General features: G+C 40.3%; 1 protein-coding gene across 4 annotated transcripts in view; it reads left to right on the forward strand.

Annotated features, from left to right (window-relative positions):
• The window catches only part of pitpnm3 (PITPNM family member 3), a 100,449-nt gene that overhangs the window by 38,648 nt on the left and 42,558 nt on the right, over positions 1-19,243 (forward strand). For 3 of the 4 annotated variants that reach the window (XM_044354625.1, XM_044354623.1, XM_044354626.1), the window contains exons 3-5: positions 57-167; positions 17,626-17,696; positions 17,866-18,086. In XM_044354625.1, the coding sequence (XP_044210560.1) occupies positions 57-167; positions 17,626-17,696; positions 17,866-18,086 (403 nt within the window). The remainder of the gene's footprint in view (positions 1-56; positions 168-17,625; positions 17,697-17,865; positions 18,087-19,243) is intronic. The other variant, XM_044354624.1, reaches the window with a different exon arrangement.

Genomic DNA, 19,243 nt, shown 5'->3' on the forward strand with positions numbered 1-19,243 from the left:
CGTCACTGCACTGTCTTACTTCTGTGTGTGTGTGTGTGTGTATGTATGTGTGTCAGCAGATGTTATGGAGGGGAAGAGCGCCATTCTGCTGGGCATGAGTCAGTGGAACTCAAATGACCTGGTGGAGCAGATTGAAACTCTGGGACACATGGAGGACCAGTCGCATGGTACATACCACACACACACACACACACACACACACACACACACACACACACACACACACACACACACATACATGCACATATATATATTCTCACTCAGACACACAAAAACACATACAAAAAGAGATGTATTTTGCTTGCTCACACAGCCATAATGATAGTCCAAAATTGTCTGAAATGAGTCTTTCACTGAATGATGATAATGACAGCTAGACTGTAGATGGACTCTGTTAGCTTCCATTTAAAGCTGCATTAAGACCAGATTTTTGACCACTAGGGAGCAGAAAAAGTCTCCAAAAGTCAACCCTGATGTCACCTTATCAAGTTATGGGTACAAGTGAATATTGGTCTACTACCAACTACAGACTGCATTCAGGCATACAAGTGCTGTGTTTGTGTATTGCTATAGTGTTCCAGTGCAAAGATGAAACACAAAGCAGGCAGTCCAGTTTGAAGGCCAATCAAACACAAAGGCAGTGATTCTTCAGAAGGTTATCATGGTAGCAATATTTTAGGTTCTTGCAAAATAAACAGTTATTTTAGCACAATGCAACAATTTCTTCTGTCTGGTAATGACACTTTCACATATAAACGAATCCCCGCTGCCGTTACTGCACAGAGTAGAACTGAAAACACTAACACTGCCAGTGGAAGCAGAGAGTAAATGGCAAATGGTAAATGGAGTGCACTTATATAGCGCTTTTCTAGTCTTATCGACCACTCAAAGCGCTCTACAATACATGTCAACATTCACCTATTTACAAACACATTCAAACATTGATGGCAGAGGCTGCCATGCAAGGTGCCAACCTGTTCATCAGGTGTGATATAGTGCTTCCTAAAGCACCCAAAATGTTTTTATGCTCACCCATTCACACACACAAACTGTAATTTGGGGTTCAGTATCTTGCCCAAAGACACTTCGACATGCGGACTGGAGGAGTTGGGGATCGAACCACTGACCTTCTGATTGGTGAACAACATGCTCTACTTCCTGAGCCACAGCCGCCTGCTAGGTTCGGGTTAATCACAGTTGACAGATGGATGTAGTCTGTGTGAATGTGGAAGTTATTCAGTCTCAAAACACTAGTCTGACACAGACTTTGGGGAAAATAACTGCCGGATGAGGAGGCTTTGTTTTTTGATGTAGTGCTATTGTTGGCCTTAACACGGCATATCCAGCAGAAATGGTTCAGTCTATTTGTGAAAAAATAGCAGGTAGATGTTTGACATTCTTAACCAGTCACACAGTACACAGGTCCTGTAGCAAGTCAAAACAATGAGCTAAAAAAGGCTGAAAGTGCACAGTGGTGTTCTGGTTCTAGTGCCATGAGTGACAACATTGATACCATGTTAATATCAAAAATGTAATTTCATGCATCCAAAAACAAAAAAATTGTCCAGAAAATAATCTAAATATGAAAAAAGGGGTGAACATTGTGTTATTGATTCTTTCGACGTGCATGAATAAATGGCAGCACATAGTGAGCAGAAGATGAACATAAGGGTGGCTGTGATCTTACATGCAATGTGTTTCAAGCTCAGTGCTCTTTCTCTGTGCTCGGTGATGCCTGAGGAAGAGCACTGAGCTTGAAACTTGTGCTTGTGTCTGTGTTTCTCCTCTGCTCTTCAGTTTATTTATGCGCATCTAAAGCATCAGTTAAACCAAAAGTCACCATTTGCAAGAAAAGAGGTTCCATTCGCTTTCATTTCTATTTAAGACTACCGTCACATTTCAAACAAAACAAATGGGTTGAGCACAGATATGTGTTGATGATCAGCTTCCTGTTGCTCTTTATTCATGTCCAATAATTCCTCAGATGAAGCCGAATTAATGAGGTGCTGAAGAAGCAAATATTGGAATATTTTCTTTGCTGCTCAACGAACATAACTTGCTTTAATTTTAGAGATTTCCCCCTTTTTCTTCTTTTCTGTTTGGCTTTGTGTCTACCCATCCTCATTGCTTTCACACCAAGGTCCTGAGGATTAACATGGCAACTGCTGTTCTTTATTTTATCCTGAGCCCCAGATTGACAGACTTTTTTCTTGATCCTTTCTCAGACAATAAGATTCTCATATAATCCAGTAAGCATTTACATCCATTCTTTATGTATGTTGTCAGTAAAATCATCCGACACATCAAAATAGACACTGTGCCTTTGTACAGCTGTAGAAAATTTTGTGAAACAGTACAGACAGCGGGAATATCATTCCAGCAGGGTTTCATATTAGTCCTCAACGTAGGCTTTATATCAGGCGATCCTACTAATGAATTCTTCCTTTGAGAAAGTTATTTAATTTGATTCATTCATCAAAGTCTCTGGTGTTAATATCCAACCAGAGTGACTGAATTACATATTGCCCAGAGATTTGACAGCATGGTATTTTTCAGACACGATGAGAAAAGGTAAGTTTGTACCTTCAAAGATCATAAATCTATCCTGGGATTTATGCAGATCAGTGGTTTTTAATAGAATAGTCGAACTCCCACAGCAGGGGTTTTCATGTAAGAGTAATTCATTTACACAGTGAACATGACAGCACATATAAATTACAAACAGCGAGGTGACTAAAGTGAGTTCTTGATCGGGTTGGACAGGAGTGTTAGGTAGCCGATTGGTTCTTGCTGCCTCTGTCGTCAGTTACTGTAAATCTAGGAGCTCCTGGCTCATGCATTGAAAGTCAGGTCATAAAAAAATGAGGGCCTTCTTTGTGCACCATTTCTCCATTAATAACTTGGTGATGTTGGAGCTGGTGCACACATCAGCAGTGCTCGAGAAGTCAAGTACACTCAGTGCCCGTTGGAAAAAAAAATAGCCGTGCAATGGATGACTGGAGATATATTGCCTTAAGTAGGAGTGTGTCTCTGCAGTCTAGAGCGGGCATCTAGCCATAGTAGGAAATTCTGAACAGAGACATTATTATGTGGTGATACAGTATCTGTTCTGTAAAACTGCATGTGCCCCCAGTGGCTTATAAGACCATTTCTCATTTATCCTCTATAATATATGAAAACATCCTGAGTACACGGACAATCTTCATGAAATAGAAAGTCCCGCACAGATTAGATGTTCCTACTGTAATATAAACAATGTGAAGCTGCGTCTCATACAGCAGGTGCTTTCCATTTCAATCACACCACATGCCTGAAACTGCAATACGTGTGTGCAAACACTAGTAATATTGCATAAATTTGTGTTCCACAAAACCTATTATTATCAAGCCCTGAATTCAGCTCGGTCATATCCTGTTCCACTCAAGACCCTCTGAGATAGAAAATACTCAACTGCTGGTTTCAGTACGCCTTTAAACTCAGAGATCGCTTTTGAGTATTTTACTTTATGATAATATAATATAATAAACTTCATTTATTTAGCACTTTTCTTAATGATGTTCCAAAGTACTTTACAAAGAGACAGACAAAAGAGCTGAAAAGAAAGTAGAGACAAAATGAATAAGATCAGATAAATAAAAACATATATCAGACATTTCCAAAAGCTTTTACAAAGAGAAAAGTTTTAAGAAGAGATTTAAAAGGAGCTATTGAATTAGTGTGTCTGATTTCAGTAGGCAGAGAGGTCCATAGTGCGGGAGCTCTAATAGCAAATGCCTGATCACGTCACCAACTGTGACCTGGGAGTAACCAGCAGGGCTCCATCCATCTTAATGACTGAAAGGGCACACACTAGGTCAACAAGTCAAAGATGTATGTAGGTGCAAGGCTGCTTAAGGCTTTAAAGGTGAGCAATAAGATTTTAAAATCAATGCAAAATTTAACAGGGAGCCAAAGTAGGGAGGGAAGCATGGGCGTAATGTGATCATGCCTCTTTGTTCTAGTAATAAGTCAAGCAGCAGAATTTTGTACCAATAGGAGACGGTGGAGGGAGCCCTGGCTGATACCCGAGTAAATTATCAGCAACTGATAAAAATGACCTTATTTTAGAGAATCTTGAGCTGGAAGACACATGATTTGATAACATTTTTGACCTGATCATCAAAACAGAGATTAGCATCAAAGATTACCCCTAGATTCCTAGCAGCCTGTTTAGTATTATTTGACAGATCACTCAGATTAGCAGCAAAAGAGCTGACGAAATTTGGGGGACCACTAAAATCTACTTTGACTGTCTAAGTATTGACAATTGCTTTCTCTCTCGCCCTCTCACTGTCTCTCATCCTTCAGTTGAGAGACAACAAAGTCACGCTCAACCAAAATAGAAACACTTCTCGACATGGTGCTGCACATAAATCTGTGTGTGCTTGCTGAAGTTCTGCATTGTTTATTCATCTAAATCCCATACTAGCGGGGGCACAGGAATATTAAAGACAGAAATTGGTCATAGCAATAAAAAAAATCTCAAAACATCAGCTGTAGCTGCCGCAACAAAAGTGGCTGAAGTCACAGTGGGAAAACCAATCGATCAAATAGGATATGAGATGATTTTAACTTGTCACAGCTAAATCAATATCTGTGTATATGTTGGCAACAGTCCTGTATCCCTAGGAATTATGATCATATTGGACTCATGCTAATATTCAGTGACAAATCAGAAAGTATAGTGTGCCCTTTACGCTGTGAAGCAGGAAGTAAGGATGTGGTCCGCAATAAATGTTTGCTTTTTGTATATTTTACATAGAACAACTCTCTGGAGACTGAAAACGTGATTGCTGTTTTTACTCTTTGAAGCCATTTCTAAAAAAAAACTACCAAACTCTTCAGGGCGAAGGAACATGTCACCCAGTGCAGCAGTGTGGCTCATTGATGTGTTTTTAATAATTTAATAAAACATCAGAGGTCTGCAGCACAGAGGAATACAATATATCAGACTTTGGATACACACACAATACTTGTAAGAAGGATCAATTCATTGCTGATTTGGCTCAGGACATGAGATTTGTCGATGATAAGATACATATGCTGGCCATATAATTAAACCACAATCCACCAGGGTAACCACAATGTTTCGCTAACCCCAACCAGACAGTAGTTGCCAAACCCAGATATTGCAGGAAGAAATAATGTAAACATATGATCATTGAAAGTATTTTGAAGAATCGTCCAATATCAATTCTTTTCTGCTAATTAGAAAAAAGAAATTACAGTACAGACATGCCAAAAGATACGTTTGAGGTAATTGAGAAACAGTGATATTGTTACCTAGTTTGGCCACTAGAGAGCACTGACAAGTATATTTTATAACTGTAAAACTGCTTGCATATCTTGGTCACAAATCTTTAATCATCTTTAGTAGGCATTCTTAAAAAATGTCTATCTATCTTTTGTGTTTATGTTATGCAAGTATTGATTGTCACATTGTAATCAGTTTTTAAACTCTCATATATGACAGTATTGAGCTTTAAAAAATCCAGTAGCATTCAGGCTTTCTATTATAGTGTTTAAATTGTCTAGCAGTGTTACTGTAATCTTCAGTTGTCATCTCTGTAAACTGTTAAATGAGTCACTAAGAACCACAGCAGCTACAGTACAGCTACCCATTTGTTTAATCACCTCATTGCTCTTGATTTATTGTGAGTAGCTCATAATAAAAGGCGACACAAGACTGGATCAGATTGTGGTGTTGTGCGGGTCAGAACAGTGGTTTCCCTGGGAAAGCTATCTGCAATTAAAATCTCCGGTCATCAGAAAACCTTCAGGTGCACTGAGCGACTCTCAGCCAGAGCCCATGTGCTGTAACAGTTGAGCGGTGACATCCACCACCCCTTTGATCTCCATCTATTTGTCGGTTCCTCAAAAAGGTTTATAACGTCTCTCCTTCTGCTTTCGATTAATCCTTCATCTTCTCTTTTGTTCTCCTCAGCTTCTGTACCTATTCATCTCTTCCTAGCCTTATCCCCTCCTTCACTCCCTTCCCATCGCATCACCTCTTCATGTTCTTATATTTCCCCTCACTCTAACTTCCTATATTTATTACTCCACAAGCCACTGGCGACTGTAAACACTTTCCCTCCCGATGGATGTGACTTACAGTGATGGAAACGTTGCTGACAGAGAGGAACGCCTGTAGCACAACTGCCCCTTATTTCCCACCGTGCTCTTCATCTTCCACATTCTGCTCCTGTGATCTAACATCAGCTCCAACGTCTTTTAGGCTCCCCATCTGTTCACTATGCAAACAGTCTTATCTGTATATTTATGCTGCAGTCTTTTCATCACCATCTTTTTTCCCCACTTCATTCACTGACTGATGCTGTATAATGAAGTTGAACCTGAAATAGCTGTCTTACATAACTGATTTTTTTAGAAAATTATGGACTCCATGATAAAGAGACACTACTGACTTAGTGTGTGGTGCCAAGCTGGGAGAACAGCTAAAATGGCTATGCCAGTGGAAGCAGACAGTTTGCTGGAGATGACTGAGTGATAAGCCTGGCCAAACTGCACCCCAACACAAACCATTTTCAGGCAACATGATATATGATGAGAATATAACACCACACAGAGTGACCCGGAGAGAAATGTATTAAATGGGAGAATGATTTTCCACAGCTCTTTTTTTCTAAATGCACCCTGTAGCTCTGTTCAGAAACACATGCAGAGCAAGAGAGACAGAAAACATAAATTTAAGGTCTGAGACTCATATGTATTCTGCCCACCACCTCCCTTTGGCCAAGTCATTTTTAACACATGATGGGCGCAGAAGCACAATCTCATTCTAATTTTAATTGCCATTAAATTAATGTTTTTTTTTCTCCTGTTTTTCTCTTTCTCTTCAAAACAGATTATGATGCTTAAAAAGCTGCAAAAAAAGCTGCTTAATAGCTGCAAAGACAAAAGCCATTTCTCTGCAGAATAATATTAAAACGACAAACTAAAAAGGAGGGGAGAGGTGAGATAATGATAATAAGTGACTGACCTTAAAGACTCAGCTCTCCATGTCAGGGGTATCATTCTGCCTCAGCTCTTATTTTTACAGCCCCTTGGCCTCTGTTGAGAGAGGTTCTTTCTCCTGTGTGTTTGTAGATCTATTGGTCTATTTGTATCTGTGCACAGTGAGTGTTTACATGTATGTGCATGTGCATAATATGCGTACGTTTTTTGCCTGACAGGATATGAGGTAAGAAATGCTGTGTGATCGCACATTGAGAACAGATAATCACACCCAAACAACACTGTCGCCGCCTGGAGCTCCAGAGGGAGGAGGAGGGGGTGGGGGGGGGGGGGGACTGTATGAGATGAAAAGGAACAAACCCGCGCAGTCCGCCACGCCTCTCAGCTCCACATAGATTTCTTCTGCTGATTGTTAACACTTTCTTTGACCCATTATAAATGTTGATCAAGCGTTGTGTTTATGTGCTGTAGAAGCGCACACTGTCGCTACCGTGGTGGTATGACACAATACCACATAAACTGTTCAACTCATTACACTTTTTATTTACCTTTTACTGTGTTTTATGTACTTATTTATTGCAATTCTATTTATTCATATTGCTCTGCATGGTTTTTTTGTGCGTCTTTATCTTTATATACAACTCCTATTGGATGTTGTTGCTCTTCTTCAGGTTTTCCTCCATTTTTTTCCAAATAAAGGGCTTTTTTGTGTTGTTTTACTTATATAAATCAAGGGTGTAAGGATCCAGTGGTTGTATGTTTTACAGATTGTGAAGCCGCCTGAGACACATTTTTGTTTTTGGCTTATATAAATAAATTTGACTCAAGTTGACATTTAGTTTTTTTCCAAGACAGATACCAAAACATTTAGTATCTGCCTATACTGATACCTATCCAACACTGACTTTTTCTACTTACATCTACTGATTTAATTGGATGATTGGATCGTTCAAAGTGTGTTTGTGTCTTTGCGAATACGGAGTGATTCAGAGCTGTAGTGAGATACAGAGCTGTAGAGGACTGTTGGCCTCCACCCACACAACCTTCCTGACCAGCATTGTGAGTAGTTATATCAGAAGGCGGAGGACGAAGGGGAAATTCATAAATTAGACCTCAGCCACATTCTTTCAAAATGAAAAAATCTTTACTTTTGTTTTTTTTTATCCAAAACTCATGATATCACTCTACCAGCTGCTACGACCCACAAAGTATTGGTCAAGAGTGGATTAATATGATAGGCAAGGTTGGCTAATCTCCCCCAAATCACATTTGATTTAATAAATGTATGTATATGCCCTCAAGTTGAAGATGAGTCATCAACAGTATTTTACCAATTTACAGGAAGAGAAAAGAGAGGCATTTTGATACAAAACATTCAAAAATTATTTATTGAGTGTTTTGTATCAAAATGACTGAACCATTATGTAATTTTATTTTTATTTTCTAATTTTATTTTTAACAAAATAGCTTGTATGATTACAAAAAATACAAAGTTCCATTTGTGAATAAAATTTCAAAACACGACTTAGTTTTGCTGCTCTGTGGCAGAGTCATTTCAAACATAAATATTGATCAGGCACCATGCAAGGATTGGTTCTTGAGTATAATTCCACAATTTTTGACATTATCAGCTTTACTCTTCTGTAAAGAAGGGAGTTTCTTGTACTTTTTTGCAACAATGTTTATTTTATTGATGAAGCATCTGGTGGTCTGCTTCTTCAAACACACACATTGCCCACTTTGTATTCTTATTTTTTCCACTGTCCTATCCCTAGTTACACATACTGAATAAGCCTATGCTACCTCTCTGCTGCTGTGTGTGTGTGTTTTTGTATGTGTGGGAGTGTTTGTTGCAGTACAACAGCAGCAGCATATAGACAGGGAGCAGCTGGGATTGTTAGGGACAGACTGTGTATTCGTGCGTCTGAATGTATATGTCTTTGAGCCGGTTAATGTGCTGCATTGCCTTATGGTGTGTGTTAGTATGTGTGTGTGTGTGGTCAGCAGGTTTGTCATGCTGTAGAGCTGGTGGCGTCTCCTGGGGTCTTTTCACAGTAGGGCAACACGATAGACCCTGATGCCAACAGCAGTGAACAGATGGCTGAGCGTGTTAGCATGCCTGTACTGAGCCAGAGGTCAGAGGGGGTTGTTCAACCAGTCAGGAGACAGCATTCCTCCAAATGAGCACCCTAACCTCTAATTATATTTCTTTCCATAAACACAGTAAATTTAGTGGATAACTTTGTTTGGCATGTGTAGATACAGACATTTCGTGGTACAATTATCTCGGCCAAAATGATTACAATCTGTTGCAGATATCATACCAGATCTCTTTTTCTTCAGAGTTAACAACATGTTTCAAATCCAGCTACCTCGCCTGGAATCTTGACCATTCATCAGTCAGTCATCAAACCTGATGAGTGAACCTGAAGAGGCTTGCTGTGAAATGCATCATTGGCTAAAGAATAAAAAACTCTCAAGCATCTCATAAAAAGATAAAAATAACTTCTAACAACTCTAAAACAGTCATTTGCAGCTGTTGGTCCTAGCATACTGACAATTTTTAACAGTTCTCTAGCCACAGACACTGTCCCATCTTATTTTAAACATGCCATAGTAATTTTAGGCCAATTTCTAAGCTTTCTTTCTTATCTAAGGTTGTTTTCATCAGATCTTTAAACAACATTTTCGAGAAATTCCAGTCAGCTGTCCATGAATACCACAGCATAGAGATAGCTCTTCTAAGAATGACCAATGACAAATTCTTTGAGATCTCAGTGCAGCTTTTGACACTGTCAACCACACGATTCTCCTGGATTGCTTGACACGCTGGATTGTCAGTTCTGGATCTGCCCTTGATTGGTTCCAGTCTTACATTTCAAACAGATGATACACTGTTTATGCTGGCAGCTCATCCTCTACACCTGCAAATATTTAATGTGGGGTTCCACAGGGTTCAGTTTTAGGTCCACTTCTTTTCTGTCTTTCCATGCTCCATGCCCATTGGGAAAAATCATCTAAACTCATATCATCTCTTTTCACTGCTATGCAGATGATACTCAGATCTACCTCCCCCTCAATTCCCAAAATCAAGCCAATGTCACTTGATCACAAAACTTTCTCCAAGACATTAAAGACTAGTTAACTCATAATCCAGTTTTTTATAGTGCTCAGGCAGTCATTTAAAACAGACAAATTAGCTATGTTTTGAGGTTTATATACATATAAAGACATATATTTGAATATCATCTGCATAGCAGTGATAGGAGATACCTTTAAAGTGCCTTATTATCAGTCCAAGGGGAAGCATATACAAGGCAAACAGAATAAGACCACGGACTGAACTTGGGGCACACCACAATACAGAGTTTCAGATGAGGAAGCAAAGCTGCCAACAGAAACTCTTATCAGAGAGGTAGGAGGATAACCACTGTGGGGCTGACCCAGAGATACCCATCCACTGGTCAAGTCTATCAACCAAGATACAGTGGTCCACAGTATCAAAAGTCACACTGAGATCCAACAGAACCAACACAGAATATTCTCCTGCATCACCATGCATTAAGATATCATTCGAGACCCTGAGAGGGGCTGTTGCTGTTGAGTGCAAGCGGCAGAAGCCATACTGAAGCTTATAAAAGACATTATAGCAACCACTTTTTCTAAAATTTTGGCTACAAAAGGCAACTTGGAGATGGGCCTGTAATTTAGGGGTAGAGATGGATCAAGATTTGATTTTTTTGAAATAGTTGAATAACAGCATGTTTGAATTGAGCAGGGACACAGATAACAGAGAGTTGTTGATTATTGAGAGCACAGCTGGATCAATAGAGCCAATGACATTTTTAAACGGAGATGTTGGTAAGATGTCAAGCGGGCAAGAGAAGGTTTTCATACAGTTAACCAAATTAGTAAGAACTTGGAGTGTTATTGGAGAAAACCTCTCCAGGATTGTAGGCCGAGAGGAGCACAAATTAGCGGGGGAAGGTGAGGAGAAAATGTTCAACCTGAAGTCATTAATCTTGCCCACAAGGAAAGAAAGAAATGTGTTACCTTTCTTAGTTGAAATAAAAGGAACAGAAGGTGATGCAGGAGTAACAGTATTACTAATAGTGTCGAATAAAACTTTAGGATTATGCCAATTGTTAGATGTAAGATTAGAGAAGTTGGTATCTCTGGCATCCTTTACCACATTATTGAAAGACATTAAAAATTCTTTTAAATAAAGATAGTGGACATGTAGAGAGCAAGTGTTTTCATTTATCCGAGGAGAGGACTTGATCAAAGGAGCCGATCTAGTTTTAATAGGGGCCGCTATATCCAATGCTGAAAGGCAGTGTTCATTAAAAGATTGCACCAACACCACTGTGCATATCAGAGTTAAAATGGAAAGTGGCAGAAAACTTTGCAGTAGAAAGGTGGTTAAGGATTCAAGAACTAATGATACAGTGGCAAGGTAAGGAATCTAGATTAAATGACAAATCAAATCAAATAAAGTCGTGATCAATAATAAAAAGATCCTTGGAAAATAAAGAAGAAGAGTAAAAACAAGGTCCAGAGTATGCCCTCTATTGTGTGTAGGACCAGATACATGTTGAGTGAGATTAAAAGGCTCTGTGATATTAATAAAGCTAGAGGCAAGACTGTCAGAAACATCATCAACATGAATGTTAAAATCACTGACAATGATAAATCTGGATAGCTTAAGGATAGAGGGTAAAAAATCAGTGAATTCAGTAAAAAAATGATCCTTTTGCTTGAGGTGGACAGTAAATTAAAACACAGTAAAAAGGATCAGTACATCCAACTTTAATCATTTGAAGTTTGAAAGAAGAGAACTACCCAGTGCTCACCAAGCGACATACGAAGTGGCTCCTTAACATCGCAGCAAGTCCTCCATCACGGCCAGAAAGTCTGGGCGAGCTGATAAAACTAAAATCCTTCGGGCAGAGCTCAATGAGAGGGCCAAGTTCCATATTCCTCTGCCAGGTTTCAGTCAGGAACAGAAAGTCTAATTTCTTAGACAAGACGGGATAATTTAGCACAAATAACTTGTTTGCTATGGTGAGAGCATTCAGCAGCACCATTCTGAGAGGTTTAGAGACCTGCCAGTCAACACGGGAATCCCGGGGTGCACCCCGGGGCAGAGTGTGTAGATGATGCAGATGATGGGGACCCTCCACCGCGCAGGATGATTCCACTCAGTAGGGGGGGAGCAATCATCTCCCTGGGAGAGTTGGGGAAGACAGGTCGCAGAAAGGAGATTGTCACATTCCCAGTCATGGATAAGGAGGAGTCATTCCACAGAGTAATAGGATACACCAAGCCAAAGCTCTCTAGAAGTAAACAGCGCCGTTTTCCAGTGACACCTCAGATCTGTCTTAGCGTCATTTGGACCCCAGCCCTTCTCCCTCTTCTCCTCCCATATCTGTGAGAACTTTGGTGCTGCAAAGCAGTACGGGGAATGCCAGTGACTTGCACAAACAGGGGTATGGGGGATGGAAGCACCATGATCCACCATAGACACTCCAATGAATGCGGAGTCTGGCGATCATACACCCACGCAGCAAGTCCATCATTGACAAAGAGGAGAACGAACAGAGCAACACACAGAACAAGAAGGATACACCAGGATAGCCTGGCAGCAGCAAAGCCAAACACTGGCACCATAATACCTGGCAGAAGCAGGAAGTGATACACGGGCGGCAGGAATTGTCTGTAATTGTCTATAAATCTCTCCATGGTTTCACCCCTACATATATCTCAGAACTTCTCAGCCCTTACAGCACCACCCCTGAGACCATGGAAAAAAAAGTCCTGGAACAGGGCTTTTTCTGTAGCAGCTCCTCAGCTCTTAAATAGTCTGCCAGAGGCCATAAAACAGGTTGAGTCTGTAGATGCTTTTAAGATGCACCTTAAGATCCACTTTTATTCCCTAGCTTTTAATTGTGCTTAACCTGTTTTTACTGTAAGTACTATATAAATAAAATAAACTTGAAAGTAGAGATCTGGTGGGCAGTAACAACGTCTATACCCATGATTTGTCATTCACCCTGCCGGCACCCTATGGAAGAAATCTTTCAGTTGATTGGGAGTAAATAAACACTTAATAATATCTGAAACATACTTTGGCCATTCCAACAACTAGTTTATCAAAACACTAACAGCTTATGAAATGAAAACATGTAAGGTTACTTTAAAGCTGCACTAATATTTTTATCTTAACATTGGATTGAATGGCTATGAGAAATGTGAAAGGATAACTCATACAAACAAATCCACACATAATTGTTACCTGACTGTGCAGTTCCCCTCAGGTCTATGAAAGTTACATAGCATGTTTCAGCTCTTTGTTGCAGTTCACTCTTGCTGCTCCAGCAGCAGCAGGCAGCTGTTCTCAGTGAAAAAGCTCTGATAAATCAATTGTACACTACCTGCCCAGCTCCAAATGGAAGGCAGATAGAGTTAGCTACATGCTTGTGAACAGTGCAGCCTTTAGCAGCTAAATACCAAGATATACCCTCAGGAATCAGTGGAAAAACTGAGCCAATAGTAGAGTCAATATTGGACTTAGATTCATCAGATGGACAGACACGTGCATGTTAATGTCATCTTTTTAGCTTCTTGAACTGCTCCAAAGTGGTGAAAAAAAATTATTAGCAAATTTGAGCCTAAAAAGGCTATAGGTCAAGCTATCTTTGATTTTACAATGTTGAGTGAGTGGCAGAGAGGGCAAGAGGTGCTACACCTCATTGCTATGGCTGGTTATTGAAATAAAGATACTTCTTGTGATAATTCTACAAGCCTGTTGCAGCATGATTAAATTAATGATTTCTTTATAGCGATATCTCCCACAAATATAATCAGGGGCTCTGTTCTGCATCGCAAATTTCCTCTTATGTTGCTTGACACTGTAGCATGTCTTGTTGAATTAAGCTAAACCTGCTATGATTGGATTTAGAGGCTAAAATAATTTGCAGAAGAAGCCAGTGTTTCTGTTTTTTGTGCACACCTACACAGGAACACAGATAATTCACTGTGATACTGTAGCTCTCTAATGACTTGATTCACACTCCAGCAGGCAGGAAACTTTTCCATTTTCATCCTCCCTGGGAAGATATAAATCTGTAGTGTGGAAGCCAATCTTCTGTTGATCAATGCCGTCTTTTGCCTTTCACTCTCATCCTCCCTCTCTCGTCTTTTGCCCATCTGCTTAATTGAAGGTGATAAATGAGTGATGGGGATACAGGTAGAGGAGTCCTGAGAGGAAAAAGAGGCAGGCAGAGACAAATAGAAAACAAAAATGATGGAGACAAAAAAAAAGAGACAAAACTGCAAACTAGGAAATCTTTCATTGAGTTTTATGGGAAAATGACTCTAAATCATAGTTACAAAGACAGATTGACACACGAGAGAGATCCAAGCATGGATCAATAGATCAATATTTCATGCTTCCTTGTTCAGCTCTAGTAGCGCTCTCTGTAGAGCCCTTTCATTTTCGCAATCCCCTCTCTCTGGGGTCAGTTTTCGCTTTCTCTCCCTCTTTTAGATGAGTTGAGAAATATCTTAGATTGCAGTATGATAACAGATGCTCTGTGTGTACCTGCCGTGAGAGTGTGCCTGACTGGGCTTTAAGCCACTGGAAATGGCCATGGTGCTGCTGAACTATGGCACTGTCAACTTTCCACAGGGTGCTTTCCAGGTTAGGTCATTTGTTGAGATAAAACGAGCACAGGGAAAGAGTTGCTAAATACCACTAGGCTTCATAAAGCACATATTGACTGGCAACCTCTAAGAGGAAGCACAAGAAATGAAAACAGAAAAGCAGATGGATTGTTAGGATCCCCCTGCAGCAGCACAAATCTGCTGCAGGAGAAAAAAAATTGGCTCCATAACCGCAGGAAGCCGGTTTATACCACTGTGCCGCACCAACAGAAAGATGATTTTGTTAGTTTGCTCCAATACCAGATAAATGTCATACTTACTGTTGATTTCAGAAGCAGCACAGCATGTGTGCGGCTCTCACAAATGATGAGGTGAGTGAAGCTCTGCTATTTCTGTTCACTGTCTTTCCTGCAATCTGCTGAACGCAGCTGTTTGTTGCAGAGTGGCAGCCAGTATATTTTCTAGTACCATGCTACAGTATGTGTGAGATGCAAGGTTATTGTTATTATTGGGCTGTATTTGAATGCTCTATTATAGTCTTATCTACTAATTTTTATTGCACTCGATTAACAGAATTTCTTTAGCGATAAATGTACTACTCTTCTTGGGGTCCATATTCAAAGAATATGTTTGCACCATATAACATACAGCAAACAGCATAATTATAACTCAACACCTAATTTAAATGGGTTGACTGGAAAACAGAATAACAATAATAATCTCATTTCAGTTGAACCTCCATACTACAAAAAAACTAAAAAAACAAACAAACAAAAAAATAGAGACAAGCTATTGTTGAAGAAATAATAATGGTTTTATATTAAAATGGACAAATAGAGGTCTGGTCCGTTCACTCCTAAAGCATCAGCAGCATCTGTGTCTCAGCTGTCTCTCCAGAGTGCAGAGAGGATGTTGTAGTTAAGGGGTGAAGATCACAGAAAGGTCACACAAGTAGGAAAACAGAGAGATATAAAGCATGGCTGTTCCAGTGAGAGATGGCTCTTTATATTACTTTGTTTTCCAAAGAACTAGTCTTTGGTCGGGGTAGCGTAATGTGACCCCTCCACCCACTCTCCGCCCGAAACTAGCTTGCATTTGCTCTTTCTCTCACCAAACAGCAGAGTGCTTGTCATGCTCCTATTTTTTGCCAGTTCTTGACAACATAACTAAGTATTAATCAAGATGAAACAATATGGCTTATATAAACCTGGGGTTTATTATAAAAGACACTCATTAAAGACACTCCTCTCCCCGTTTTTGCAGCTGTTTTGTTTAAGTGACTATTTGCTCATCAAGGGTGACCCCCAAAGCCTCACTGCTCTATAGAGGTGCCCTGAGTCATAAACATGTTTTATGGGGAATCCTAGTGACCCAGTAAACTACAAACTACATTTGATGTAGCCTCAACAATTCCAGTCATCCCAACCAGAGAAATCATATTTCACTCAATAAGCCACAGGAATTGTAGTCTGTGAAACTTGTAGTGAAACCTATCTTTTTGCCTCAAGGCACTGCTCTAACCCACCTAAAATAATTTTATTTTGTCTGGGTTTCAGTTGAGAAGTCATGGCTTTTGTTAGTGTGAAAATAGTCAAATAGCAAATTTACCGAAGATTGGTCTCAACCCAGTGCCTCCTGCCAACTTAGTATAATGTTATACAGATGTTTAGTATCATTTGATGGCTTAAATATAGATATTATATAAATACCGCAACAGTATAGTGTTGGAAACCTAATTTATTGTCATATTTGTATAAATTTGGCATGAAAATATAGAAATTTTTAAAATACTGAATCCCAGTGCTCATCAAATATCAGATGGGTGAACTCAAATAACAGTTGAGTTACTTATTTGATGACTTTAGACTTGATTTGACACAAACATAAGCACTTGAAACTTGAGTTTGACTTAAACTCCAATGACTCTTGACTTTAAATAAACATGTCATCAGCATCAGTGGCTTCCAAAGAAAAAATTGGGTTTCAAAAACACTATCATGACTCCACAAATACGTACAACCGCTTTGTCATCAAACAGGTTTTTCTGCTTGCTGTCAAATCCCACAATGTTTTCCCCCTCCAGCGATGTTTCCACACCAAAATACTTAACAACGTTTTTAGAAGAACTTTCTGCCCTACCACCCTCTTTCAGAAAAAAGAGAAAGAAAACCTCCCTTCATTGATTTCCTGTTACTTTGTGACCAAAATAGTGCAGTGAGTCCCTTGTGTGTGCTGGGCTGTACTAGACAAGCAGGCAGGCAGGCAGGCAGTGGGCTTGGATTGGAGTAGAAGGGAGCTGACAGTGCGTGAGTCTGTGAGAGCCTCCCATGACAGTCGGTCCCAGACGAGGAGGCCAAATAAACAACGAGCGAGCAAAGCACAGAGCTATGCCTTGAGCCTGGAGGGAGAAAATAGAAAGAGAGACAGGAGAGGGCGAGAGAGAGGGAGGAGCTCAGGAATAAGATGACACAGCGTGCAGAGGCTTCCGGAGAGAGTAATGAGTTTGGCCAGGTTCCCATGATATGCTGCACCGCGCATAGAGAGGCAGAGATGAAAAAAGTTTCCATCCCTTCATCTTTTGTTTCCATAAAGAAGTCCATTGTTTTTTTCTGCATCAGAGAAGCCAAAATCTAATTACATGTGATGGCTTTACTGAGGATGCTGCAGCAGAGAAACAACCACGCTCCTGCTGTTTACTGTCAGTATTGACCTCTGAATCTTATGGTTATGCCATTTGAGCCTAAGGGTACATAGACCCATCACCCAGTTTGGAGTAGAAATGAAGAGAGATGAAGAGGCATTAGTAATATTGACCATATTCAGCGATCAATATCCATTTATGCTTCTGTTATTGGTGCATCGAGGTGAAGTGGCTCCTGCAGTGACCCTTTTCTTTCCTCTTTTCTCTCTGTTTTTATTCTGCCCTCTTTTTTTTCCCTTATACAGGGGGTCTCTACCAGCTGGGAGGTCCACGCTGTGCCCCTCAGAGCAGCATCGAAGGACTGGAGGACATAGAGGTAGGATCATCATGAACAGCCTCTCAGTATATTCAGCAGCAGCCAAGAACACGCACTCTTGAAGTACCTGATTATTTGCTTTCACAAAATGCTGCCACTATTCTTTTCCTCCCTTTGAGTCTCTCCTTATAAGTGTCTCTTTTTCAACTCTACCTGAATCCTTTTGCAGAGGAAATGTAAGACCCATGTGCTGCTGCTCGTGGTGCACGGGGGAAACATCTTGGACACAGCAGGCGGGGACCCTAGCACAAAGGCTGGCGATGTGGCCACCCTGGCGTCAGTGCTGGAGAAGGTGACGCGGGCGCATTTCCAGGCCGTCGCCGAACACGTGATGATCAAGCTGGTGCCATGTCCGGCCGTGTGTGCTGAAGCCTTCTCTCTGGTGTCCAAGTGAGTGACTTTGCCAAGACAGAATGTCTAATTAGCCTCATTTACACTTGTCATTTCAAGTGTCTCATATCTGGATTATATCCAAATGTGACGTAATACACTTTTGTTTATATTTGGCCACATACAGAAAGGTGATGAATTAAAGGAAACACCTAATGAGCGGAGAACCATAATGATTGCAAATGCATCTACACAAGGCTAATGTCCTTTAATTAACACAAACACAAAAACATAAAAATGCACAAATGGACTTTGAGCATGACATCATGACACTCACAGTACTGTACATCCTCAACACAACAGATGTTGAAATTGCTGTCACAGCTTTCTGTCTCTTGGTCTTATGTAACACAGTTGGCTAATGTCAATTTAATTTCAGTGTCTCTTCAACCACCATTATCAGCTCTAAGACCCGGCTATTTCCACAGACTGATGTAGGTACACTTGGGAGCAGTAAAGATTTTATATGTAGCTTGAGGGGATGTATGCATTTACACCTTTTTACCATCTGCCCAAAGTCAAGTAGTCAAGTAATTGACCATTTATAGATTTGGTGGAAAAGAAGCCTTTGCTTCTTTGAGGGAGCTCTCAAAGAATCTGGGGATTTTGTTGGAGAATCAATCCTACATAATCATACATGAATATTATTTTTTTTATATGAACAGTATCAAAAATATAGTACATAAGGAGGAGGTTGGCACAGTGGAGGAAGCTGTGGCAGCAAACGGCATTAGCATGAGTGAATCAGCAGAGTAATAGTGAGAGCTGTTAGGTACATTTATATGATTGAATTTTGACAGTCAGCTGAAGAATGGGCCAGTGATTGTGAAGCGTGAGTGCAACAGCTGATGCCACTCAGCTAGTGTGAGCGTTACCAGTGTTGCCAATTTAGCGACTCTCTTGCTGGATTTGGCAACTGTGAGGACCCCCTTGGCAACTTTTTGGGCAGACCTTAACTCCTCTCCTTGAAAGGAGTCACCAGTATTTCTCAGTGAATGAGTGCTATTGTGGCTGTTGCTCTCTGGACAGACTTTGTTCAGTGGGACAGAGCAGCAGCAACTTCAGTCAACTAATCATCAGCCAGACAGAGACGTGAATGGGGAACTCCTTCTCCTTTGTTTTTATTCTGAATGATTTAACTTGTCTTGATTATACAA

This window comes from Thunnus albacares, chromosome 6, assembly GCF_914725855.1.
Source record: "Thunnus albacares chromosome 6, fThuAlb1.1, whole genome shotgun sequence".
NCBI lineage: Eukaryota > Metazoa > Chordata > Actinopteri > Scombriformes > Scombridae > Thunnus > Thunnus albacares.